General features: G+C 46.5%; 7 protein-coding genes across 7 annotated transcripts; 2 read left to right on the top strand and 5 right to left on the bottom strand.

Moving 5' to 3' along the window:
- Positions 1-1,033: 1,033 nt before the first annotated feature.
- Positions 1,034-11,905, bottom strand: Pmar_PMAR011586 (conserved hypothetical protein; the record flags this gene model as incomplete). The annotated part of the gene is made up of 33 exons (XM_002773696.1): positions 1,034-1,190; positions 1,240-1,423; positions 1,475-1,520; positions 1,567-1,635; positions 1,697-1,820; positions 2,028-2,110; positions 2,183-2,270; positions 2,323-2,520; positions 2,720-2,803; positions 2,853-2,943; positions 2,991-3,077; positions 3,167-3,234; positions 3,308-3,650; positions 3,700-3,817; positions 5,209-5,305; positions 5,521-5,683; positions 5,730-5,851; positions 6,002-6,083; positions 6,139-6,339; positions 6,765-6,881; positions 7,146-7,269; positions 7,317-7,590; positions 7,638-7,709; positions 8,590-8,675; positions 9,460-9,529; positions 9,612-9,688; positions 9,742-9,792; positions 9,850-9,951; positions 10,006-10,143; positions 10,481-10,531; positions 10,958-11,135; positions 11,480-11,540; positions 11,789-11,905. The coding sequence occupies 33 exons, from the start codon at positions 11,903-11,905 to the stop codon at positions 1,144-1,146; spliced, it is 3,813 nt and encodes a 1,270-aa protein (XP_002773742.1). The 3' UTR covers positions 1,034-1,143.
- A 581-nt stretch (positions 11,906-12,486) lies between these two features.
- On the bottom strand, positions 12,487-15,831 carry Pmar_PMAR011585 (hypothetical protein; the record flags this gene model as incomplete). Its single annotated transcript, XM_002773695.1, has 7 exons — positions 12,487-12,542; positions 13,103-13,243; positions 14,272-14,431; positions 14,564-14,649; positions 15,178-15,286; positions 15,502-15,605; positions 15,759-15,831. 7 exons carry the CDS (start codon positions 15,829-15,831, stop codon positions 12,487-12,489), a joined length of 729 nt encoding a protein of 242 aa, XP_002773741.1.
- A 116-nt stretch (positions 15,832-15,947) lies between these two features.
- On the top strand, positions 15,948-16,450 carry Pmar_PMAR011584 (hypothetical protein; the record flags this gene model as incomplete). Its single annotated transcript, XM_002773694.1, has 2 exons — positions 15,948-16,128; positions 16,362-16,450. The coding sequence occupies 2 exons, from the start codon at positions 15,948-15,950 to the stop codon at positions 16,448-16,450; spliced, it is 270 nt and encodes an 89-aa protein (XP_002773740.1).
- Positions 16,451-16,792: 342 nt separating this feature from the next.
- Positions 16,793-17,333, top strand: Pmar_PMAR011583 (leucine-rich-repeat protein 7, putative; the record flags this gene model as incomplete). The annotated part of the gene is made up of 4 exons (XM_002773693.1): positions 16,793-16,846; positions 16,982-17,074; positions 17,123-17,245; positions 17,274-17,333. 4 exons carry the CDS (start codon positions 16,793-16,795, stop codon positions 17,331-17,333), a joined length of 330 nt encoding a protein of 109 aa, XP_002773739.1.
- Positions 17,334-17,407: 74 nt separating this feature from the next.
- On the bottom strand, positions 17,408-17,924 carry Pmar_PMAR011582 (hypothetical protein; the record flags this gene model as incomplete). The annotated part of the gene is made up of 2 exons (XM_002773692.1): positions 17,408-17,496; positions 17,807-17,924. The coding sequence occupies 2 exons, from the start codon at positions 17,922-17,924 to the stop codon at positions 17,408-17,410; spliced, it is 207 nt and encodes a 68-aa protein (XP_002773738.1).
- Positions 17,925-19,033: 1,109 nt separating this feature from the next.
- On the bottom strand, positions 19,034-23,523 carry Pmar_PMAR011581 (hypothetical protein; the record flags this gene model as incomplete). Its single annotated transcript, XM_002773691.1, has 9 exons — positions 19,034-19,070; positions 19,840-20,028; positions 20,057-20,163; positions 20,212-20,323; positions 20,532-20,671; positions 21,679-21,724; positions 22,243-22,353; positions 22,664-22,945; positions 23,081-23,523. 9 exons carry the CDS (start codon positions 23,521-23,523, stop codon positions 19,034-19,036), a joined length of 1,467 nt encoding a protein of 488 aa, XP_002773737.1.
- A 1,995-nt stretch (positions 23,524-25,518) lies between these two features.
- On the bottom strand, positions 25,519-26,273 carry Pmar_PMAR011580 (hypothetical protein; the record flags this gene model as incomplete). The annotated part of the gene is made up of 3 exons (XM_002773690.1): positions 25,519-25,718; positions 25,888-26,022; positions 26,171-26,273. 3 exons carry the CDS (start codon positions 26,271-26,273, stop codon positions 25,519-25,521), a joined length of 438 nt encoding a protein of 145 aa, XP_002773736.1.
- Between the last annotated feature and the right edge of the window lie 1,462 nt (positions 26,274-27,735).

Genomic DNA, 27,735 nt, shown 5'->3' with positions numbered 1-27,735 from the left:
AATCTCCCAGCGGAGCGAAATTCTTCCTATGAAGACTCATCGCTAGCACTGTTACAGATAGCCAATAACTCGTTCGCCCTTTCAATACTCTAACTGTTGCGTACCCCACTGTATTCTCCGAATTGTCTGTGAATTTGACGCGTCTATCTCCGCTGAGAGCTCCACTCATTGCCACTAAAGCTCCGCGATCTAGTATAACAATACGATACCACTCAGCTTCATCACAGGTCATACGATACGTCTTCGTGGTGTCGCCTGGTACGACCCGCTGTGACAATCTTGAAGGGAGTGTAGCTGCCTCACGATAGTCCTCACCATCGCGAGTCACTAGCAATGCAAGACTGGTGACCCCTTTCAAATTAACGTCAACACCCTCTATCACGACTTCAACAGTTTTATCGAGTTTGCTAAGCGAGGCCAAACTCGAGGTTGGAGACTCACAAAAGAACAACGGTCGGCCCTTCGAAACAGCGGGAGGAACTCTCAGATGAGCTAAATCCATTTTATTCAAGGCCTCGATAAGGCGATCAGAGGAGAGCGTATGATCTCGACGTGGGTGCTCGTAGTTGATAACTGATTTGGCACTTGCGACAAGTCTTTCATATACTCGCTGGAAGCGACCGTCTTGTCGGAGCTTTATGGGGATCTTCCCCTTTTCAGCGTATCGCCCTAGGGCGCTCAAAAACTGATCGTCATCGCGAGGCTTTTCTGATGACAGACCGACAGGTGGAATATCTTTCCGCGTGCGCAAAGTCGGGATCCTAGCGCGAGGTTGGGGTATCTTTGACTGCGCCATCTGCTTTGATAGAGGTACGGTCAGGTTTTTGAGTTCCTCCTCGAGCTCATGCTCTAGAATAGAAAGGGAAGACAATGAAGAGGGGAGTCGACTCATGAGTATGATAAAAGTGTCGGATGAAATACTCGAACTTACACCCTATACCACTACAATCGGACATTCTAACGACTACACTATCAATTCGCCGTGAATTAACAACAAAGGCCTTCCAGCTTGGTGAAGTTGTGATAGCATAGTAACGAAATGTTAGACTTAGAAAATCAACAAATATGAACTCCAACGATTGGAAAGAAAGCCGACGGATCTACCCGAAGTCAGTGTGAAGCTGGGTGGTCAACCAGAGCGCTTCAATAGCTGGCATCATCGCTATCAGACAGTATAGATTCCCGGTCACCTGAGGTCGGCATGGAATTCCAGGAGGAAACATAAGCCCTTTCCCTCACATTCTAACGACGACTCGCTGGACTGCATCAATGACATTCTGGCTGTTTGCGCGGTACTCTCCCAGGCAGGAATGGTCGCCTCGGCAGCCTTCTGAGGCATCCTATGGATCCTCTGGCGATGAGAAGATGCTCGGTGCGCTAAATTGGAGGAGTCGGTGAAGGCAGTCCCACTAGATGGTAATATCTGGAGAAACACGGAACATCGGATCGATCCCGGGACCTTTTGATTATCCACCTCATGATGAGCATGCACTGGTGCTGTCGGAAGATAATGCTTGTATCTGACAGGATGCAGCCTAGAACGCTAAAGCCAAGGGAATAACTCACTCGGGATACCACATCTTGGACTTGACAAACACTTCAGCATCCAAAGGCGTTTGGATTCTCGTCAACCCCCTGAAGAGCGAGTAACAGTGAACTACAATTTCGTGGCGCGCGACATTTTGAAGCTCGCTACTTCTTGGACCCGTATATGATGCATTGGGCGGCCACTTTACAGGCAGTCTCCCTCAGCTTTGACATAGGCGGCAGAAGCGTCCTCGTCTTCATCTCCTCCACTGTGACCATCGACGCGATCGTTCCTGAGATGAGACCAAAAGTCATGGCAAAACACCATCGGCGTTTCCTTCCCAAGTTGCCTTTGATAGCCGAATAATGGTATGCTTATCAAAGGACAGTACGAAGATCAAGCTCCTCATGTTGAAACCAGTTATCACTTCGCAGTAGTAACGAAGAGAAAAATACCCACAGCTCATTTGAAGGCGAATCATGAGAGGTCTTCCACTCACTTGCAGCGATGTAAAAGAGCTGGTTCGGTATAGTAGCGAGATTCCCTGTTGACGCTGCCAAGCCGATGCCAGGGAACACGTACCTGACTCGCAGGTATTCATCAATCCAAAACCGAACATCATCCAAGTATGAGTAGTTAAATGGATTATCGTACATGTTGCTAGCTTGCGCCGGAATGAAATGCTCATCAGTTTCGGGGAACACACGCGAGCTCAGCTTGTAGGAGTTCTGCGTGGGCACGTCTGAGGGTGTTGAGTCACAACAACAACAATGACACCAGCGTGTGATGATTACGATAGGCCGGCATGGGGCTTCCAGAGGCGAACAAGCACTTGCCGTCAGTGGCCCTATAGGCCTCCTCAGCAGTGCACTCACAGCAATTGGTCGGGTTGGACAGACTGAACACGATGGGGTACTCGCAGTTGGCATTCATCGCTTGAAGAACTTCAGAGGAAAACAATCCGCTCTGGGCTGATACCCTGAAAGAAAGTGCTCAATCCTAGCCTATTTTGTATCTTTCTCGCTCAACATGAGGATATTCCTACCCGATCAACACTGTAGTTTGACCTCCTTCACACCGAGAGGAGATCGTTCTTGCCACATTTCATTGGTGGCTGCACATAGTTCACACGGTATCTAAATTCGAAGAAATATCTCAGCGGAGCGAAGGGCAACTCGCTTCCAGACTCACTTTGCTCTGCCCTTCGCAATTTCATACTCGTCTGGCGATCCGTACTGACCAGACCCTTGGAGTCTATCAGCCAAATTCGAGACTCTGTAGAGGGAATAACGTCACTGCGCCACAAAATTCGCAATCGTCCCACTCGCTTCCTCAAATGGTACGCCTTCCTGTACCAATGCCTCGCAGATCAGCCGTACGATACCAACAGCTGCGCCACCAGCACCAGCAAAGACCTGCGAGGATCGCACTTACCCACACCAACGGAGTGAAGAAAACTCACGAAGCGCTGACCGTCCAGTGAGTAACGCTTCTTCGTGAGCCTAGGCTGATTTGCATTGCTCTTCTTGGACTGGAGATATGCTCGTGTCTGAGGTAATCTCATGTTGCTGCGGTGAAATTCACCAAGCAGAAAGCAAATACCATTAGTGAAGAGCGAGACCTTCATATCATGCTCACCTTCAGACCCGCTAAGATAGCTGCGAGCACCACACCAGCCGTTCCTTGGACATCATCGTTGAATGTGCCTGATGAGCAGCTCGTACGGTACAAGGTGTCCTCTATCATCCCATCGACCCCGGTTCGATCCCGGCATCTTACGTATTGAGTTGCTATAATTATCCAGTATCATGAAGGCATTAGGGTAGCTGAAATCTTCCCATTGAATAACCGCGTTTGGCCACCGTGTGAGCACCGCGGACACAAACTCGTCGACCATAGCAAAGTAATCGTTGCCCTTCAATCTCCTAGTATGTTCTCCAATGTACCGCGGATCATTGAGGAGATCCTCGTTGTCAGTACCAATATCGAGGATGCACGGCAGGACTCGACCGGGGTTCAGGCCGGCGCACGCAACGTACAGCGATATTTTCCCGACAGAAACACCCATGCCGTTAGCGCCGAGGTCGCCAAGACTCAAAATACGACTACCATCGGTGACGACCTGGTCAAATACGAGATTCAAAGATACGCGTGTAACGAAAGCTTCCCACCACAAGGTCGACGTCCTCGTTGGGACAGTTATAAACAACTTCCTGAAAATGGCCCTTATCGCTGTAAGTGAAATACAGGCCTCTAGGGAAACGCCAGACACTACCGAACTGTTTGCACCTGGACAAGAGTAGATGATAGAACAACCGAACGAATGTGTACACAATTACGGACTTTCTGTAAACGAATACAACGTCTTGACACTCCATCATTATTGAGGAACTGTCGAACGGTTCGATGTGAATCCCTCAACGAGCTTTGTAAAAAACAATTTCACGAGAACCATATATGAGCTCTCTCAGCGAGTGTCTCTGTGCTCCTCGAGAGAGACGACCTAAGCGTTCAATGCGCTCACAGAAGGAATCCTATAACACAAGAAGGTTCTTCAGTGAGCCACACTGAGTGAGAAAAGTGACCGTGGCATCCAAGCTGGATGATCCAACACACATGTACAGCGGTCTCAATTCCACGCAATGATCGAGGCACTCCGTATTCATCGCGTTGATCTTGCATGTGCTGACCCTGGGTGTACCGCCAAGGCACCTCATCAGATCCGTATCATAATTCACGAGTACTCGTCCATAGAATAGCCGACTCAGATATGCTTAATCTGAGGCCTAGGGATTATTCCCTATCAGGTTTGTGACGACTACTTAAAGCCATTGTTGACCGAAATTCGAACCAAATCAGCTTAATGATGATGAACGGCTACGCAATTTGCAATAACTGCCGCTCTCCAAACACACGAGACCAAGTATCACTGGCTTCGTCGATCCGCCAGTGGTGAACGCCAAAATAGTTATGATGGCACAGCCCAGCTACACGAGGTTGAATGTGCAATCCATAGCCATTTGACAGGCCTTGACGTAGTTTGTCATCATTCTATAACGGAGTGTAACATAATGTTCATAGTAACGTGAAGCAAACATAAAGATCAGAAATCTTCTGCTGAAGCGAATATGGACCGTCCGCGCTCCGTGGTACGCAGGATACAGATTGTATCGTAGAGTCTCAAGGGCTCATCTTCTTCTCGACATGTTTACGCTTTATCGGCCATTTTCCAGAATAACGGTAAGTTCATCCACCTAATAGTTGGCCAATTGGTTGCGATAGCGTTGTGCAGGTGAGCCAGGCTCAATCGTTCCGGCCTACAGGATGTTCCCGAGATAAAGAGCCACTCAATCTCTCAGGCTTGTCAACCAGGCCTTGTTTCCCAGCCCGACTGGGAAACGAACGTTGTTTGGCACTGAAGGGTCACATACAGTGGAATCGCTCCGGTATTTCCAGGCCGAAAAATACTAACAACCTTTTCGATAGACTTCATACTATGAAGTTCATGGTGAACTCAGTAAAACTCTGAAAATGAATTTGCGTCTGTGACTCACAGACTGTGACTTCGAGACGATCCGAGCAAGCCGAAAGCAAGGGTGGTGATTCCTCAAAATGCCCCGCGCTGGGTGTCCGAGTCGAATCTTGAACTCGTGCAAGGGGAAAAACCGAAACCGACTTACACATCACCAACAGTGGGAATAAAAACAATCCGATGGAGCTCCTCCAAATTATCGACCAACAGCCGGTAGTACAGGGTCTCGTTGCGGTCGAATATAGCTGAGAAAGGAGATCGCCGAAATTGAATAAACAACGGAAAGCGGAAAGTTTTACTTCACAATAACTTTGAGATTCACTTTTGAGTGCAATTCTATCTACTCAAACAGAAATCACGTCTACAGGTATGATAGCTTTGATCAGCAGCAGAAGCCAAAACGAGCCGATGATAATACCACTGGATTGAGAGAAGTGGAAATCGTCAGGATAGCGCCCACCTTGTAGATCCAGAAACCGAGAAAGGTCGGTGTCCCTCATGCGTAATCGCTCCATATTCCGTGACATCTGCATCTCGATGGTGCACTGACGAACCGGAATCAGACCACGCAGTGACAGCTCATCACGCTCAATTTCACTGAACTGGGTTCCTTTATTAAGAACCTGTTGATAAAAAACGACTACTAGTAAGATACTCAAGAGCCCGTACTGGATCCCTGAGGAGGTTCGCTCCTCGCGAAGACACTAGCATTATGTCGTTCGAGTCATTACTGTGCGAACTAGCAGCCTTGACACCGACAATACTTGCCGACATGTTACTCAGGAATTGACCTGAAAAAGTGATAGAAAGATCGTTGGAGACCTATTCCGAGGATTCACATAGATCCAATGATACACCGAATCAAGTGAATAGGCTTTGGTCTCACAGTGGCGAATACGAGGCAAATCTCAGAACTCATCTCTCGGCCCAGGAATGCTGACCTCCCATTTGCATTATGAGCATCACTTGTCGGCTGCAGTTGATGAACATATCCTCCACGCCGCTTCCCGTTTTCGCCGATACCTGCGGAGATAGTTTCATAACGACTCACGCGCTCGCCCAATCGATCGATTTTTACCTCGACATACAAAAACCTATTGGCCATACCAAATTTGCGGCCTTCCTCTGAGCTAACTTGCCACGTCTCTGGATTCATATCGCATTTGTTAGCGACAAGTACAATGGAAGTCGCAGAGTTTCGCCAAGTCCTCGTGGCCTCGTCAGACTGGGATGTTTGCGACTTTGCACGATCAATAAACTCGAGCAGACTCTCGAACGACTGAGGTGAACAGATCCATACAAGCCTGTAGCTTAGGTTGAGTGCAGCCTAAATTCCCCTTGACTTCCACGCGTCCGAACTCCTTCACAATTCTATGAAAAAGAAAGTGCTTCCACAAGAAGACGCTAAACGAAAACTATCGCTTTTGCTCGCACTAGAAGGAGTCACATATTCATTAGCTACAAAGGACGAAAAAATTCCACTTATCGACATTTGCAACCAGGATCAGCAAGACATGAAACTCATGAACCGCGACGATGAAAATTCCGTTCCCAAAGAGGAGCATTGCACTCGGTCAAAGCGGCGTTGCGTGCAGAAGGCTATAACAATCAGAAACAAATCAAGCTATTGCCATCATTAATCTCGCCTGCAGCTATCGAACGGCAACCTCAACTCTCGACCTAATACAAGCGCAGACCCCTTACTCTGCGATCAGTGACGTCATACACGAGTAGAACCACTGCAGACACATTAGCGTAGGTATATGCGAACTGGGAATAGTAGGTATCAAAGATGCACAGCTGGAGTCTCGACTGTTGTATCTGGTTAAGACACCGCCATTGAGGAAATCCAAGAGTGAACAAGATTGCAAGATCACTATCGATTTTCTGATGAAATCTCACAATTACTGTCACCGACCATCCTAATGATTCTGGTTAAGCCGACGGTCATACCATACCATCTCGCCAAATTTCGATACTATAATGAGGAATCGATGAGCCTACCGACAGAATACTCAAATTTCGCTCGCCCTAAAATCGCCACCGTTTCACACAACTACACGCACTAAAAAAGATATCTCGTACATCAAGCAGGACTTTCCCGCTACTAATGGCCGTCGTTGGACGATAATCACTATGGAAAGAGTCTTCCACCATCCTCTCGAACAGAGCTGTCTTGCCGACACCACTAGCACCCAGTAGACAGTATCTACACCATCGTTGCTCCCATCATACTTTTCCTGTCCTTATAGGTACTGAAGCGAGAAGTCCCATTTCTGCAGTTGCACTCCTGCACATGGTGCTCCTCCCCCTCCTCCTTCGTCGTCCTCCCCTACTGTCGCCTCCTTTCCCTCGTCAGTCATCTCCTGCGTCGCCTTGATGCACTCTTCAGTCTCTTGGCGCTCCTTAGCGAGAGCTTCTGCCCGGGCCGAAAGCTCATAATTAATAACGGAATTCCACTTCTGCAATGTCTCGATGCTCGCACACGCCGCGAGATCCTCAATAGGCATCAAATCGACATCAAAGTTGCCTATACGATGATCCATCAAAATTCTTGCAAAAAGAACTTTAACTCACTCCGGTTGCCCGCAACCTCAGCTCGAATTCTGTCACCTTGCGAAGGTGTCGAACTACTCTCCGTCTCCGTACCTGACATCAAGATACTCCGAAAGATATTCTTCGCTGTGCGCTTCAACAACGTACCACGAAATGGCACACTCTGTGAGCTCACAACCTAACACACATACATAAGATCCTCTTCAGATTCGACCTTGGTGACCTACTCTAGGGGGCGGGGCGTATCTCCCCTCAAAACTCCACATATGTCTCTGCATCATGATGATAGACAATCACGGCTGGATGATGAAATCGACGCGAAAAGCCAAACTTGAAACTTCGGAAAAAAATCCCACCCACAACAAACAGCTCCTACTAGTAGAATATCACGGCATAGTAAAATATCTTACCTTCCACCTCGAAAGATTCAAATCTAGCCCGAAACGGCTTCCGCCCGCCATTTAATATCCACCATCGGGATACAACACAGCGAAGTTTCTGAACTTAGTTCCTCCCTATTATAAATTCTGGGAGGATGAAACGGCTCAGAATATGTTCTAGACCCCGCAAATCTTTCGGATGCGCACTCCCCCTTCCAGTGTTGGAGGAATATACGCCCGCTTTCCTCAACTGATCTCAGGAGTTTCCTCACTAATTATAGGAGTTTGCACACGACTTGAGGTAGAAGTGCACAGAAACCCATGAGAATTCTCCAAAATTTCCTCACGCTTTTCATATTATCGCCGACCATGTGCATATTTTCCCACGAAACGAAACCTATAAGTCGCATCATCAAGACACGATTAGCCCCATACAAAAGGATCGGATCTCACGGCCTACTTTCCCCACGACTAATCCCCCCATCGCACCATGACACATTTTCGAACCTACTTCGTATCCAAGTTGGATAATCCAACACAGAGTAACCCAAGATACCGTATGATACTTTCTCATCACTTTCCCAGTGGTTTACGAACGTTAGAAGTCTGTATATAATTGTGCTTATGCGCCCGATGTGACTGCTTCTTCGCAAACTTCTGCCACGACATCTGCGACTGCCTGAATACAAAACGAAAATCTCGCTCGCCCACCATAACGTTCATTAAGGGGTCGTTCAATAAACCGATTTTGAACTCATAATCGTTTCCAGAATTGCTTATTACACGTTTAATACGATGCTAGAATCGATTCTGAATTCACCCACAATTGATTCAATGAACATAGGGTAAACCTCTCCTGAACTTAGAATTGGATTCGACATGTGAAACGCAATCCTGGGATCGCTGTTGAAACCCAGGAGATGTCTATAGAATACCCAACAAGTTCAAGTCAGCAGTGGGAACAATACAGGGGAACAGTCAATTCCGACAGACCCAGAGTTCACGATATGCGATTCTAACTTTTTTCAACGATTATACAAACTACAACTCATATCGGCGTAAAACTAATACTCGGTTAAAACTCCTCACAAAAAATCTACCAAATTTGGTATCATACTTGGTAGCACAAACTACACTCACTGAAATTCCCTCGTAATTTCTGTCAACTGCTTCTCATAAAACCGTTCAAATCCATACAAGAAAAGCATAAATTTCATACGTTTATTACACATGTTCATATATGATATAAAAAATAATATGTCACATAATATTGGAGTTTCGCCCGTTTTACGCGAAGTGGCGTAAAACTCGGTGAAAAACACGATATTCGCGGTGATATGCAGTAGTCGTTAAATACATATTTTTCAACAGTGTTTTCCATATCACGGGTGAGACTACATTAATACATATATGTTGAAAACAATACGCACCGCGAAAATTTTGACGCCAACAAAGATTCTCACTTCGATTCCTTGTCCTTCATCTCTTCCCTCTGTTGAGTCTTCAACTGATGGATCTTCCTTCGTTTTGCATCTGACACAAATCTTCCCACACTCAATAGCGCACTCGGAAGATTTTAACGTGAGAAGATACGCTGGAAGATTCCTTTCCTCACCAATCGATGCCTCAGAGTCGACCTTAGGATCCACCTTATACTTCTCAGGAATGCGATAACCAGCCGGAGTAATATACCTACATTAAAATGCACCTTGCAGGGATCGTCCCATCACAACAACCCCACTCACTCCTTCTCTCCAACAGCAGCCTTCTTGGCCTGGGCCTCTCTCGCGATGAGCCTAAAAATTACCAGCAAAATGCCCTCCCCTCGGATCGAACCCGCAACCTCTCCTCACCGAATTTGATCAATATTGACCTCCTCAGGAGACTGTCCAGGATCGTCCTCGAACAAAACCTTATATCCCTTCACTGTATGCTCCAAAACCGTACACTGGTACCTCACCCATACACGTAGTACACTTAGCGCTCGCCCCGATGATCGATTATCTCACCAAAGGCCATCCTGAGCCCATATCGCTTGTATGACAGACCCCACAGGGGCCTCCTGCGGTCGTGGGGGCTTCAGCAGAGCCACATCTTGAACTTTGTATTCTCGACGTTGATCAAAGCCAATGAACCGGACCGCGCACCTGATCACTCGCGGGTATCTTAGGTTCACCCTTGCATGATACGGATTAGGTTCCCTAGTTGCTCACGTCGCTTCTGATGACGACAGCAAATCATCATCAGCCATTTCCCAGGGCAGCATGAAAAAATATGCACATGGTCAACTACACGTGTGTTGGTAACAATATGAAAACTCCAAAGGAATTTTGGGAAAGTAATGTTGGTCACTATACGCTGCTACCCCAAACTTCTATAATCAGCTTCGGAATTTCCTGAGCTCAGCTGAGGGAAGCGAACATATATTCCTCCAACATTATCCCACAGACTAACAGCACGCTCCGCCCATCCCCTCCAGCCTACCGTTCAGTGCCCAACTCGTCAATTCGAACACCAGTTATCTCAGCGTTGAACCTGAAATTTCGAGCACAAAAATTTCCATGAATGATAATAACGCTGATAAACATCGCTCCTTCGCTCCCCGCTATTATATGCATCTTCATAACGTCCTTGCGTCAACACTCAGAAGTATTGTCGCTCACAGTGTGGGGGAATATGCACATGGTCAACTATTCATGTGTTGGTGAAGATATGAAATTTTTGAGAATCTCTGTAAACTTCTACAATTAGTGAACGATACTCCCCCCCATCACGGAGAAGCTTCCCTTCAACGTTGCGATACATCCGACAACCATAAACGTTGTAAAAATCTCCGAATCCGGACTATTTCTCCCAATAACGTCTCCTACGAAGAGCCCAAATTCAATAACACTTCATATCACAGGCTGATGACCTATTCCGTATCTTTTCACCATCAACCTAAGATTCCCCCCATATCACCATTTGTTCTCATAAAAGACCTCACAGGTGCGCCCCACTAGATGGCTCCTCGCCGCAGCTTGCCCCACAGTCCCCACTGCCGGGGGGCCCTCAGCCGCCGCCTTGTTCTTCTCAGCCTCCAAGGCCGCGGCTGCAGCCAACCTCTCCTTCTCAATCTCAGCACCCATCGCCAACACGGCTAAGGAAAGATGGTCAATGAGTCCAAGCATAAAAATGCGAAAAATTTGAAAAATTTCACGATAATTTTCACTTTATTTTTTGCCATGTACGGAAATCGACACGACGCGCAGAATTGATGATGACGACATAGCCTTTGACTTCTAGTCACACTCGGTAATCATCCATGAGAAATATTTCACCCCTAAAGAATTTCAGAGTGGTCAACACCGCCTCAACACTGTCGAACTCCCCTAGTAACCCCACGCCATCAAACCTTCACCATTCGGGGTATCTTCCTCACCCCGCCAGAAAGATACAAAACAGGCCCATAACGAGCCACATCCCAAGCATAGCCGATTTTACTTTCTTTCTGCTTCTCACTCTCCTCCAAAATGTTCACTGTGTCCTTAAGCTGTTCATATATCTGACAAACGAGCCATGTAAGCTCCTCGATCGCCAACTAGCCAATTTGAAAAACCATCATAGACGAATTTATCGAAATTCAAAATGATGCAGTCGTAAACTTCAATTCCCAATCGTCGTCGCGCCAATCTTCCGCAGCTCTCAAATACGACATTCTTTCCCCCAAAAAGTAGATAAACCACAAAAACGATCACCAAGAATAGAACGCCCTACCTCCCCCACACTAACCCTGAACCCTAACCTACTCACCTCTTTAATCTCGGCATTTTCAGGGTCCTGATCCAGCAGACTCTTCACCTGCGACAGCTGCTCTTGATAATACGCGAGATCGCCCGCATCTCCCCCCGTATTCGCAGTCGAAGACATCGCGAAAAGGAAACTCAAAAACAACCATTTCCATGAAGGCACTAAAACTCAACATTTCTCATTCACTCACACCACTAGTGTTACATGACCGAATCTTGCCAATCTTACTATACTTACATTTCCTCAAAATCCCAACAAACACCAAGCATCTGGGTTAACAACCCTATACCTACCACAGAACTCCGTCACGCGCCACGAAATTCACCAGAAGTCACTCACTCGCATCCTCGACTCGCCTGGTCGTAATTCAAACAACACGACCACGCCTCCCTTCCCTCCATCTCCATCATACCAAACGTTCCCGGATGGTGATGCTCGCGATACCTCGATTGAAATTTTCCCGAAAATTCTCGGAAAATTTCCGCAAAATTTCCCCATCACAAATGCTGACCTACCTCCTATCCTGCGTTGTCAATGAGAGATTCGGGCGGAAGCTCTCGCGTGCGATCGGATATCGCCGATTCTGAACATGGACAAAACTGTGAGCCCTACAGTCGATCTCCTTCACGAAAACCCAAATCGATCAGAATGGCGCGCGCTTTTTACATCACAAACCCACCTTCTCATCAGACAGCAGTTTCTCATCCAATAGCCGCCTCGCCATCGCCTCCAGCCTCATCAACGACGCATGAGGGAACTGATCAATAATTTCGTGGCGCGCGAAAAATTACATCATATCCCACCTCCCTCCTGAGCTCTCTTATGAACTCCCCCCTAAGATCAGCATACTGCCGTTTTTTCTCCCTAACCAATTCCTGCAACTCCACCACTTGTTCTTCAGGACTGAACAGCGTTGAGGAAATGCAAGTGAGAGCAAGATACCCAAGATTCAACTCTCAACACACTTACTCCAAAATCGATTGCAAAAAATGTTAAAAATGAGAACCCTTACACAGTTCGTGTGTGAAAAATATGAACATGGTCAACTTGTGTTGATATGTGTTGGTAACAATACGAAAATTTCGAGGAAATTCCGGGAAAAATCCTGTTCGTGTCTGGGCACTTCTACCCGAATTCGTATAAAAACTAGTGAGGAACCTCACTTCTGAGCTCAGCTGAGGAAAGCGAACATATATTCCAACACTGCCCCCACATATCACTCACCGTTGAGAAATAGCAAGAGAGCGCAAGATTTCAAGATTTCCACCCACTACTACCTCCTATACGTTTCACTATTAACATGAACATCGACATCACCATTCATTCTAATCCTCCTCTTCTCAGCCTTCACAAACGCCTTCAATCGAGCATCAACGTCAGCAGGCTGACACGTGCTAGAGGAGATATCCCACGATCCGATGAAGTCATTCTCAGGGTTCGCACTGTGGCGACTGGCACCTGAGGAGACCGACACTCATACCACTCCTTGCTGAACTCCACCGACATTAAGTGGTACAACCCTATATTACCACAACATAACACGTCACTGCCATAAATGCAAAATGGAAAATTCCACCACTAAAACCAGATACCGGAGCGAGCGCAGCAAGAGGATACTAATTCCAGGGTAGAGTTTGATGAGCGATCCGAGATCTATGACTTTCAAATGACCACGACCAGCGCAATTGAAAATCAATTTTGCTCATCACATCTCCACAACGATCATCATTTCCCAACAGCTCAATCAAAAGATACGAGCTTCGCCCCTTCGTCACGAATTATGCCTAGTATTCGATTTCGCGCCCCCACTCGTCAGTATCAAATCGTGAAAAGAATCTATTCACACTTCTAGTCTCTATAGATGGTCACCATGCATCAAATATAGCAGTATACAGTGCTTGTCAATTTGATATGCAAAATGAGAATCGATCTGAAACTATATCGCATGAATATTATAAACATTGTTATGAAAATGTGATGTGATAAAAGTAACCTTTCGAGACTAGTTTTCACTATCATCACTCCCGGAATATAAAACCCACATTTACATACCAAACTGGATTCACCCTTTGCGATTCACGGTGGCATTTCTTGAAAAAATTTGAACACTTTGAAAGTCCAACGCCCACTACGACAGCACGGCCTAGTCAGACTTGCATCGATGCACATTAACTATCGAGTGATCAGCTTCAGCCTTTCACATGTCTACTTTCATCATGTCCACTCTATGAAGCAAAAAGGGCAGATGCCTTGCACATCGGTGTTCACCCGAGACCCAACATCGCCCTCACTAGCTATGAAAGTCTACATACGAATCCGGGTAAAAACGTGCAAGAATAATCAGGAAAATTTTCCAAAATTTTCCTCGAAATTCCAATATGCGGTTGACCATGTGCATATTCTCCCACACTATTCAAAAAAGCGGCCGAAAAAATTTTTCCTCAAAAAAAATGTCGAAATTTTTTCTCATTATTCCCCTCCCCTACCTTTCTCATCCACCAAGTTGAACCATCGCTTCGTGAGACTCCCCACTGGTCCCTTTCCAGTGACCATACCGACGTGTCGAATTATATTCCGCTCTTTTCGTGAAAAAGTTGAGGGGAAATCGGCGACTGAAATCTCCTTGTCGTTCGAATTCGTTTTCCACTACAAAGGGAAAAAATAATTCTCGCAATTTTTTTGCGGGAAAAACCGGACATATTAACACAAATCGATCCTGGACCAAAAAGATACAAATCCTGCCCCCGCGGTAAGATTCAGATGAGGTCCATTACCTACCACTGGTTGGTCCATGAGCCCCGCTCGAACCATCAACAACTGCTTTCTCAAATCTTTCCTAACAGGCTTCTCATCCGTCTTCACACCTAATGCCAAGCAAACTGCAAATTCACTCCCCATTTCAACACCGTCACGCGCCACGAAATTATTCCAAAGAAACGGAGAAAGTACAACCATAAAACTCTGAAAACTAATAAGTAACAATCCTGATTCCTAAAACTTCGTGATTTATAATTTCAAACAAAAAGATCAATTTCGAAAATCTTATCTCCACAGCGTGGTCAATTTCAGTCTTATTTTATCATTTTCAGTCCGATCATCAGATGTAGACTAACCGCTTCATTACGCTATGCTACGGTGTGTGGGGGAGTTTCCTCACTAACTATACAATTTACACACGGATTGGAGTAGAAAAACTCAGAAAGCAACGAGAATTCCCTCAGAATTTTCATATTGTCACCAACACATGTGGTTGAGCGTATTCATATTCTCCCACACTGCCAATGTCCACAGCGTTAGACATTTTAAGCTCATTATTTTCACTCTAATGAATAGATATACACCAACGGAGCTCAGCCGCTTCATCACGTTATAAAGAATATCAACAATCTTACTGATATTCCACGACTTCGGCGAGTGATCGAGTATCTTAGGTCTAACACTGTCGAGGACGGCGCGTCTAGAGGCTAACACCGTAGACGGGACATTCACTGGAGAGAATACCTGAGCATGTTGCCATGATGTGAAAGAAAGATGGTATGATGATAATAATGGAAATCACCGAAATATTTCCAACAAAAGTGACAAAATTGGAGTTTCACCCTAGTGATATGAAAAACACTAGTAAAAAACATATTCCGCGACTACCGGATTTTTTCACAGAGTATTACGCCAATTCACATAAAACAGGTGAAAGTCCATTATAGTATTATTATTACTCTTTCGTTGTCTTCATAATCAACTTTTCCACTGTGCATACCCCCAACACGAACTGAAGACTTCAAGTAACGTCTAGCAGCTTCTCTCGACGCCTCTGCCGAGCCTGACAAGGTTCACCACAATGTTGTCACTGGCAGATCCTAGTAGAAGTTCATTTTTTTCAAAAATTTTCGCAAAATTCCGCATTTTTTCCGTAAAAAAACCAAACATTAAAAAAAATTGTAAAAAAATTTCCATAATCGATTCAAAATACTACATTTCTCTTTCCATAGCTTTTCAGCTTCCTCTTCCCCCCTCCTATTGAAGTGGCTTAGCTTCCGTTCCTTCATGTCTCAACTACACACACGAACCGACATCGAATACATATTCCAGGGCGCGCGCTTAATTTCATGGCGCGCGACAACGCACCATCACGTTGTCACTCGACCAATTTCCATAGTTTTTCATGTTCAATTTCTCCTTGACCTCTTCCACGAGGGACCACATCGACCCACGAAGTGTCGTGCTCAGTCCTGCTGACGTAGTGAAGGCAGGATTCGTGATGAAGCAAAGCAAGCATCTACTACAGTGGAAAAGGCGCTGGTTGGTGCTCACCAAAGACCTGCTTTGCAGTTTCTCGACCAAAGGTAGTGGGGAGGATCTTTTCCACCCGACCTACTTCGTATCTTACCATCTCAACCTCAAGATACGTCGTTACCGCACAGCGAAGATTTCCTCTATCAGGTGCCTTAGCATATCCAACCGAAGCTCTACTATTGCGATCATGCTCTTCTGTGAAGTCAGCAGATGAGGAAACCGGACAAGCGAATTCCTTCAAGTAGCGAGGACAGGAAAAAATTTTTCCAAATTTTTTCTCCAGAGTGGACTCGTCGACCAGAGTGTTTTACCTTATCGCCGACACCCCAGCAGAAAGAGAGTCGTGGATCGGTCAAATTGGCCGCCAAATGATTCGTCCAGAAGTTATAATTGATCGAGAATCAGAAGTTGGAGAAGGTGTGGTACGGAATACTTGCGATAGTTACGTTGTGGGCTCATCTACAACACGTAGGGGAGGGCCTCAGTTTCCCAACGGGTTCGATTAGCCAAGCTACTGATTTGAGTTGATGGGGAATCTTTCTATCTGTCCGACTTCACGTCAACCTCAAGATACGTCTCAGCTGCACTCCAATAGTGATTTAGGACCAAAAATTACGTCGAGATCGAATAAAATAAATCCTAGAATTTTTCGCAATTTTTTGTGTTTAATTTCGTGGCGCGTGACGTTTTCTGTAGCTCACATTGCATCCTTCAATGCCCCCTACAACTTGCGCGAAGGCCCTTCAACTTTGGCAGGAGAAACACGAGGTAAAACGTTGGTGTGAAAGTTTTGCGTTTCGACGATGTGAGCGATCGCTGACGCATTTCCATTTTGAAAAGTACATGTCAACGTGCGATGGTCATCAACCGGACCTACTTTGTATCTTTTGTGCTCAACCCTAGGATGCGAACCCTGAGGAGGCGGAAGTGATCAAGCTGATGTGTCTGATCCCACCGATCGAGAAGCTAGATAGCGCCCTCAATACTTTAGTCAACGTAAAATACCCTCGCCATGGACCGAACCAGGGACCTTTGGATGTGCAGGTTAAACACCTATCGCTCTCGACTAATTGTATAGACAAAATGATTCCTCTTCCTGGACTAAAGAATCTGCAGATTCTCTCCCTTGGGAGAAATCAGATTAAGAAGATCATGTGCTTGGAAGAGGTGACAAATATTATCACAATAATTTTAGGCCAAAAAATTTCACAAAATTTCGAAAAATTTCAAAAAACTTTCCTCAAAAAATCAATAAAATTCGCTGAAACGATCGATCCAATCGACATCGATGCCACAATTCGATGGAGAAGTGGCGAAATTCAACGACTCTCAGTTGAAGTATTCCCCCACAGTTCGTTGGAGCTCCAGAAGATAGTTTTCTGTCAGGTTGGAGCCACCTTGCAACAGCTGTGGATTTCCTACAATCAAATATCGTCGTTGGTAAGAGTCGACCTGAAGATTCCTTTTTATCATTTTTTTCGAAACTTCGATGATCGATTTCAGGACGGACTGACGCCCTGCGTGAAGCTGCATACACTTTATATCTCCAACAACGCGATAGCTTCTTGGGATGAAATATCGTAAGTCGTGTCGGGGATCCGACGGGTTGAAAGATATTCTTCAGAAAACTGTCCTCCTTGCCAGAGTTGACTAACGTATGTTTAGTCGGAAATCCGATTTATGAGGTGAGCGGGAATCGAACCGGGGTCGTTCGATGGCCAAACTGACCGGTCAGGGATTCACCCGTAAGAGTGTTCGGCCGATGGTGCTGAAGCACTTCCCTGAAGTGAAGACCCTGGATGGAGAAATGGTCACTGGTGAGCTCATTCGGTTCGCCTTTAGTCATAACAGGGGTATTCAATCAAATAATTGTATAACAGAAGCGATTCGGAAATTTATTCCACCGCGGAGGAATTTGCGGTTCGAAAAATCAATTTTAAGTTTCATAATCATTCAATTGAAATAGTAGCAAATTTGGGAATTACTACGAAAAATGGGAAGGCGTGAGTTGAAACTTTAAATCAAAACGAACTTTTTCACAAATCTTCTGCCGGACTTGACGTAATTTCTCATGTAAATGTAAGGTCTTCGCAAAGTAAGCCGGAAACTGAGATCTAAAAAGTCATCAAGTTTCCCTCGAGAGATATTTTTTTATTCTTACAACATCAATTCCAACAGATGTAACTACAATATTGAGCTTTTCAGAAACAGCAGCATCAGAAGGAGATTGACGGTTGAATGTGATAGCAATTTGTTGACATGAAGGTCCACTGTAGTGTCTACAGCATAGTGTTCTTGCTTAGTACTTATTCAATGGCAAACAGTGGGGGGGGTCTTCATTTTTTGAAAATATGCGTACCGGGTCGATGCGGTGTTCATCGAACGCACTGTGGATAAAACTAGATCTTCTCGTGCCACGTGTTGGGTATACTTTATGCGTTTAGACTATCTGTCTGCTCGCCCCTGTTAGAGCGATAACACCGCCTTCTTTCCGATCAGCTGTCATTGATAGTATATGGTGCCACAAGACATCGACGCCAGGAGAGAAAGATATCGAGCAATCACTAATTCGCTAGTCGAAGACTTTCAAGTAAAAATGGCAATTCAGCATTAGCAGTATTGCAAGAAATACCAACTCAAATGCGGTGCATTCTACTTAGAAACTTCTCGGAAAATCCATTGCCATGAACGAGTGAATACGCCTCCAAATAGCACTGCTGTATTCAGATCAACTTATGTGGTACTCTCGAGGACCTCCCAGAAAAGACGTGAACCTCTGAATTACAGTATTAGATCGGACACACACAATTGCCAAGTTCTCGAGTTGACTGCCTCATGTACCGAGAGAATCATATATAACGGAATCCATCGCTTATTTGACTCTATCAATTCGCCCAACGAGCAATGGTCATCCGCCGATTCATGAGCATTATCGATTCCGCCGATGGGAAGGACTCACCTGTCAATAAGGCTGCTCTTCCATTCAGGAGTCCTGACATAAAAGTAGTCACGATTATACTGTGACCATCGGGAATGGTCATCAGGCTTATGGTTGAACCTGCGTGGAAAGATGAAATCATCATATAAATGTAAACTGCGCTCGACTTCCTCAGGAAAGTTTGAGCGGACCACGTCTCTGAGATGTGTGCTACGGACGAATTTCAATCACAATGAATAATTTTGATGACAATATTCTCGCAATGAGCACGATTGTATGGGACATCATTGTGTTCACTGTAAGATTTTTCCCAGCATGTACTCATTTACTTATACAGAATCAGACAGTCAAATTCAGCCATCGTTTTTCCACACATGCGGCCAATGACCATAACACTATGTTCAACTCCTCCAAAAACCCGGATTCCTCGCCAGATTAAATCTTGCTGTATACATACGACCACTTGTAGTGATTAATTTCTCATCAAATTGTGGGTCATAAGCCTCAACGATCATCACGTAAAAACCTAGTCAATGCGACACCACTGCTAGCCAGCAACTAAAACACTATGCACTAATCCCGTATAGTAAGATTCATAGAGATGCGATGAAGGAAGACCGCCACAGTGATATAAACTCACGCCATGTTTTCCATTATCATGATGGGCAGCGCCAATATGATACTGTGCGTACCGAATTCTTGCGTAACAGAAAGGAGACGACTCGAACTGAGGCAAACCGACCTTGAACGAGAAACGACGCTACGATGTTCAGATCTCAGCAAGTGAGCTCTGAACATCGTGGCATCAATTCTTGAGCCTCACCTTTTTCGTCTCCAATAACTGCCAGCGTCGCCTTGAACTTTATCATATCCCTGGATCACATCCGCGCCGAAGCCCGACTGGTCATGCTCATAAACGCAGTTGACTGCTGCGCACTCCACAGGGGAAGCATTCACCGGCTCGCGAGACTTCAACAACGTCGTGAAATAATCCAACTGAAACGACATCAAACTGGTGGAGGAAATGTTCCCGTACTCACCGAATCAGATCGCTCGTTATAAGTGTATCGATTCCACTCGGGCCAAGCCCAGTGTGCACGTCGATCATCGTAGTGTGTCCATCGAATACTCCCACATCTGTCAAGACCTGCGACAATGGCAATCTGGAAGCGATGCATAAGCTAACCAAGTTTACTTCAGTCATTATTTCGTATGATCTTTGCAGCTTCTGACCGCCATAAAACAGTCCGGAAGGTTTCGTATACTGTGCACTAACCACCGCCCGCTTCACGTGGCTGATACCGTACCTGAACGAACTCATCCATAACGACAGCAGAAGGAATTCTATTCAGCGGCAGTAACTCGAGTCACGTGGTCTCACTTTCCAAGGAATAAAATGCTATTATATAGGAGAGATAACAAAGACATGTCGTGTGGGTTCAATATTGGATCCAAATCGATGTACCTAATTTTCAGAGAAATCCGTGGTCGGAGCAACTAACCCTGAAACCATACCCGGCAACATTCGGATCTCGCTCGTTGATGAGATAATGAAATTCATGAGCGTCAAGACCATTCCTGTTGAGGTCGACATTCTCCTCGTTGAATCTCCTATAATGAGCCATTCCATAGGGATTCATGGCGTGAATGAATACCTGAGGAGAGCAAGAGTTACGATCCATAGACTAGGCGACCTCTTATAGCTCTATTGTAGTTGAGTCAGAGAAGTTTCAGACTTTTTGAATGTTATTCTCACAGAGAACTGAGTCCTGTGATAAGCCTCTCGCCACAGACTATGCCAAAAACTCCAGTCGAGCGCCCCTGATTTGACAAGTTATTGATCATGAGAGAATAACATCATTACTGGGGCGGCATCGCGTGATAGTCTTACGGGTGACACGATCATTCAGATGTTCCTTTGCCACTGTCAGTGACTCACTGATGTCGCTTACACATATACACACCTTGACCTTTCAGTAGATAACACAAGATTAGTCGTTGCGCCGCCACCTCACGGGTCAGCTCGAGCACTGCTTCATGATCGTCAGAGTCTAGTCCTCTAGTCATGACACTGGGGTCAGATGAATGCCCTGATGTGGTAGACTGACGCATGGGCCTCATATCCTTTTTGATGGTACTGAAGCTCCTCTCGGAGGTGGCTGACTTCGTCGCTGCAACCAGTGTGATAACAAAGCAGTGATAACAAGGATAAAAAAGCAGTAATTTTGTAGTACAAAATTTGTGCCTTCAGAGTACAGCGCAAAGGCCGCCGTCACAATGGTATTGACGATAACTCACTTACCAATCCATGAGATGCATGCCGAGACATTCCGGATACCCTCAGAATTGGTCTTTTTTTCGGTCTAGAGGTAGAAGTGGAACAGCAATACTCTCAGGTATTACTAGTGGCACTAGTCTAGTGCAGGTATTACAAATGGTATTGCAGGTATCACCAATGTCTATGGCTTAGTAACTAGGCCCTAGTAAAGCTGGCCATTGCCCAGTGAGAGGCGGGACCATGCAAGAAGCTTCCTCAAGGAGGTTCTTTGGAGTAGTTACATCGTTGATGAACAACAGTCTGCGATCAAAGGAAATTCAGCATCTTTCTACCAACAAGGAAAATAAATAAACCGGCTAGCCAGATTAGCCAAGCCTATCTCACCAAAGTTTTATTCATTGTCTCCAAGCGTCCCTCACCCCTGGCCCTCCTAATTTGGTCTAGTAGATAGCATTGTATACCAGAACCAGCATATCCCTCCACACCGTGAATTCCAGACGTGTGGACAACGCTTCCACTACTCGCTCCTTCCACCCGTAGAATCGCCACATCCATTGTGTACTCTTCACCATATTTGCTGGAAGGAATTATTTCAAATGTCTTCAGCTCGAAGCCGGCATCACGCGCCAGTCTCCTAAACCTCGCTCGAGCTTCATAGTAACTGGTTACCGAAAGTGCTGCAATATATGTTCGATTTCCTCGGCCGAGCTCGGGGGTTCCCTCACTATCGATAGAACTTAGGTTAGAAAAAAAAACTAAAACCATCAAGAATTTCCCGAAATTGCCTCAAAATCTTCGAATCCACTATAAAAATGTCGACATAAGTTACTGTCACCAACACATGTAGTTGATCATATGCATATATCCCAACACTGATCTCCGAAGACATACAGCCGACCGGAACCGATTCCGAGCACAACTCATTAGCAGCATGTACATGGTCCTTACTTTTCCGAAAAGAAGCATTCGGGTCGGACGCTGCCATCGGAGCCACCCGGGCGGAGGTCGCACAAAGGACGATAGTAGAACATGGGCTTCCACGTTACGTCTGCTACGAACCTTAGCGTGGAGTCACTCGCAGATGCAAACGAGATCACGACTGACTCACAGTAAGAATGATACGCTCACGGCCAATAGCGCAACTGCTAACGCTGTACAGATGTATTTGAGTTTGGTCATCTGGGGGGCGAGAACTGGAAAGAAGTAATAGGATTTAGATATAATTCCTCACTCATGTCAGCCGTTGATCAAAGTAAAATATTTACTTCAGTCAACACGAGCCAAGATGTCAGCTTACAAGCGAAAATATAACGTTGAGCAAACGATTGGTATCTATCAGTGTTGTTGAGTCAACTGAGGTGGCCACCACCGAGACCGCGTCGTCGCATTCGACAAGGGCTCTTCCTCCTCCACTATCTCCAACAGTTTCGGCGATTCCTCCATAAATTCATCCAAATTCGCCCGACGCGCTTTGAACCACTTAACGATGATATACAGCTCGAGAGGAGCATGGAAGATGAATGTGAGCTTGTAGGTGACAAAGGCCTCAGCCACGTCCCAGGCAAGGACTTTGGGAGGTATACGGAACATTCTGGCTACACTGCGCCACACCCAAGCCTGCGAAGCTCGTTCCGCGAACTTGTCGCTCCACCTGAACAGAAACATGGCGAAATTTCTAACAAAAATCGTAAAATCGATGCAAAACGCTCTCTCGTCCTAAAATGTGAAAATTTTCGATCCATATCTCTAAAACGTCACGATACAAAAATCGCTTCGCTCCGCCTACTCGAACACCTTCCTCCCCCATGTAGAACTCGACTGCTGTTCCTTGAAGCCCCTAAAGCGGCCCTTCCAACCCGCTTTCCGCAACGCCACCATTTCCTTCTGTCGCTCAAGCCACGCTCGTTGACGAGCTCGCGTCGCCGCTAGCTTGAGTCTAGCCGTCTGAGGCACTAGCCCAAGCCCACCACTGAAGCCGCCACCACTAACAGCAGCACCACTCCGACCATGTCCTCGCACTTTACTGCGCAGCCTATATTGTTCCAGCATCCTCCCTGCAAGCTCCCGAGAAGGGTGCCAGAAAAGACGTCTAATAGGCTGCACATAGTGGCAAGCTGGGACGAAGGCGGCCAGCGTTGCATACTTCACCACGAGGAAGGTGCCGGCGACTCCAGCAGCGTCTTGAGGCGTCAAACCGTAGTTCTCTAAGGCTCTCACAAGACGACCCATGATGAGAAACGATCCTTCCCCTGAGCGGAGCGAAACAGTTATTGACTCAGCATTGATATCGCTACGAACCCAACTATGATCAATGATGGTAGAAAAGGGATCCAAAATGAAAACTACCAATGAGGCTTCAGGAATCAAATATATCGACATGCGCTCTTGCAGTGTGACGAGACAGGCGAGTACCATGGTAGCATCTCAACGATGAGATAAATAGGGTCCACTGCTTTTACGTACAAAAAAAACTAAACTCGCTCCCCCGACGTTACAGGGATGTCCCTCGAAGAGTCAGTGCCTTCGTCTATAACTTTGTGGCACGCGTTCGGACACTCAGTGGGTCTTGTCACTGTAGTATCCCCACAACACGGATCAGCACTCTCTCCTACACTTTGCCGAACATTGCCGAATGCGAAATGACCGATCACAAGACCGATACAAACACATATGAACAGCTCACAGCTGTACGTCATGATAATTAGCATGGCGAGATAAGCCACAGCAACTGAGAGCCCAAAGCCCAAGGCACCCACCAGGCCTCTCAACAGGGACCTCCTTATATAACTTAAGAATCGTCGACGAGCTGCGAGGAGGCCTTCAATCAGAATTCCCAATACGACTGAAGCAATACAGCCGGCAGCAAATTTACCGGGCGTATCCAAAACCCAGGAAGGGATCAACAATATCACGCAAGGTTTCCGAGCATCTCCGGACCATGTGAAACCAGTCATGAACATCGCCGTTGACCCCGAGCAAAAAGCACTAGGATTCACAGTGGGGGTTGGCGCCTGCTGGGCCTGGCACTCCACACGACATTGACGGTCCATAACACTGGGGTCACAGGAGTGGTCGCTCGACGGGTCGAAACAGACTGGGCGGAGACCTGCACTACACTCGGCTGCCATACACTGCATCCAACAGTATATCTCGCCATCACCACAGGCCGTCACTGACATACAAACGATCAATACTGACTTACAACTGGTCTAGATATGGAAGAATCCACTCAAATGTAGCTTATCAAGACCCATGCTCAGGACCTGTTGTATCGAGTCCGATCAAGCGATACTAGATTCTATAATAATCATTTTAAAACACAAAAATACTAATTATAACTTCCTACATGATAACCAATAACCATACTAACGCCAACTGGTGATAGTTGCCCTATTTCCGATAGCGAAAAATTCTCCCGTGAGCCCTACCCAATCGCCTTTTAGCTTCGACCACCTCCTCGGTGTCGGTGGATCTAGGCGTCACCACTTCCTTGTTCCACTGTGAATACGTCATCGATGGTGACAGGCTATTGCTGACAGCATCGGGTGGTAGTAGGAACATACGGCCAATGACCACTCTGGTCGCCGGGCCGTGTGTCATCTTTACACTGTGGGGCAGGGGGCGAACTCGAGGAGTCGTCCCTAGCAGTGTGACGTTGAAACCATGCCATCCTATGCGCACTCACCAGTAAACTTCGCCAGAGTATTTCCGAAGAAAACGACGATCCGAACACCACCGTGGGCCGGTATATGAAGCGGGACCTAGCACATCGTCTTTCCAGCGACGCAAACGTTAGTGAGGACCTCCTCATCCGTCTCTAAATCAATGAAGTGAAAGCTCGAGTCGCCAGGAGGTAACACCAAGAGAAGAAATAAGCCTTGGTCAACATGCAGGGGCGCAGTATGGTTCAACTGAGTACAGAATACAGTGTCGCTTCCATCGCGATAACTTTTTGGGAAATTTTGGGACGGATTCCGGCAGTGGAGACTATGTCGAGTGCCAGAAAATCCAGGAAGTTGTAGGTAACTACCACTTCCACGATAACTACCACAATCCGGATGAGCCTTGAGGTAGGAGTTCCACCTCCATGCTTTTCCCGTGCGCCACGAGATCCCCGTTACTACACTCGTCTCCGCAACGTCTTTTTGAGAGCGCCTATATATATGATAATGATCGAGATGACTGCTTCTGCCGAGCTCGATAAGCTTCTTAACAGTATCGGCCTCACCAACTGGATGCTCTATATGGAGACCCTAAGGTAGTCCACTGCGTAAGAGCTTCCTTGGCAGTACCAACCCGATCCATAGCTCCCGCTACTCTCTGACCGACGTGGTCAAGGGTGGTGTGTACATCCCGCCTCGCCTGGACGGTGGACACTGGGCACGCCCTATTGCGGAGGAAAGCCGGACTCTCATCGGCCGAAACTGAAAGCAATCACCACTACTACATTAGTAGTACTTCTACCATCGTTATGCGGAGTTAATCACAACGATGATGCTCAATGAACGTCGATACGCCTCAAAAATCCCAATAGCGTGCCCTTCAGTTCGCGTCGGAGGACACAGAAAAACCACCATAAGAATTCTCCACTACCTTGAGCGAGAGTAGTTCGAATCGTTCCGTCTCCCATAACATCCTCTCGACCACCACTGCACAGAGGGAGCGCCTCGGCTAGAATGGATTGCGCCTCGGTGAAGGATGGCGGTAAAGACTTGATTGCGAGTATACCTGTTGAAGAAAGATCATCCAGGCCGCTACGAAGAACCCTGAGACGCCTAGGGGTGGATGCGGACGACCTCTCTCGAATTGATGCTGTCAGACTTCGAGAATTCCTCGGAATTTCAATTTCGCCCAAAATCCACTCAAAACCGCCTACCCTGTCCAATGACAGCTTGGAGAATATCAGCTTGTACAGAGGAAGAGTGAAGGGAGTCATAAGAGACTTCCAAAAGAGACCGAGAGAGCACAGCGAGAGGCATTATGGTCATAATGAAGGGGATCGACATGTGACCAAAAGGGACTTCGAGGGAGTAATTAGGACGGATGAAGTCATCCAACGGACCTTTCGAGGGTATACTTCCTAAGTCTGGGGGAGGGGCGGCTATGCCACAGCCTCAAGACGTCTCAGTAGAAACGATTTATCTTGGGGCAGCTATGCCACAGCCCCAAGATATATCTCAGTGCAATCAAGTTCCCTTGGGGGACGGCTGTGCCCCAGTATATGTCTCAGTACAATCAATCTCTCTTGGGGCGACTATGCCACCGTCCCACGATCCCTGCGTACAACCGTTTTTTCCTTTTTTTGGGGCACCTATGCCACAGCTCCAAGATATGTCTCAGTTCTATCAATTTCCAGGAACACGAGATAGATCAGCTCTGGTTCTAGTGATCCTCCTCCCCTGCAACCAAACAAGTACATATCAGTAATAGCACATCATCGAGCCAGTCGACTAAAGGATGTGGAAAGGGCCTAGGACTTGCACGTAGCCACATGCCGCCAAAATCTCGGGCCAGGTGTCCGATCAGCTAGTACTACATCAGTAAGTCACCGACAACTCGCGTCTGGCCCATCGCCCAGCTCATTGAAACAAGAAAAATGTCAACTATTCCGAACTCGGCGCTCCACGTCACAGAACTTATCAAAAACTCATGAGCGACCATGCTCGAGTGTATAGTCCTTATCTACTCTCACACGAGCGAGTAACCAGAAATTTATGAAGGGATGACGTACTTCCATTGTAATCCAGTTATACATGCCTGATATGCAATTCATATATGTGAACATATAGGGATTGCCTATGTATTCACGTATAACTCCCCATATAACCGGTGGATTCATTCCGTCCCACAAACCCAGCGAAGGCGGACTTGACGGACCCTCGCCAATTGTTATGCCTCCGCCTAACAGGACACTGTCAACGGGCTTCACGGTGAAGCCTTCACCAGTCGTCAGTGCATCATTCTGTTTCCACAAAAAACAGGCTTCACCAGTAGTCCGCACATGTTTGTTTCTGCGTATAGGCGAGCGCGTTTGACGGTTCGGCGAAACGCCGTTAGCGGCCGTGATATTGTTCCTGACTAGTCTTACTCTCTGGCGGGAGGGGTTCTCACCTCATTGAAGCCTACATATATGTGAACTAACGTAAACTTTACGCCGTGAAGTAGCTAGACCACACTTATCGAGTTGGCCAAGCTTGGCTTTGGCATCTCACGTCGCGTCACGGCTCTTGTAGGTCCCTTGAGGGTAGTCATGAGGCAGAGACGTCCGGTTCCTGAGGCCGACGGCGCGAAACCGCCCATCTGCAATCTCGAGAGTATACAAGGTTGCCCCGACCACTGATCCTCTTATTGGAAGGCACGTTATGGGTTGACCAAGATCTCCGTCGAACAGAAAGAATTACGGTATTACAAATGCTGCAGCACTAATCAACTACCATCGTT

Source organism: Perkinsus marinus (assembly GCF_000006405.1).
Source record: "Perkinsus marinus ATCC 50983 genomic scaffold scf_1104296958712, whole genome shotgun sequence".
Classification (NCBI taxonomy): Eukaryota; Perkinsozoa; order Perkinsida; family Perkinsidae; genus Perkinsus; species Perkinsus marinus.
The sequence above is the reverse complement of the archived record's forward strand: the minus strand, read 5'-3'. Positions and strand labels throughout refer to the sequence as shown.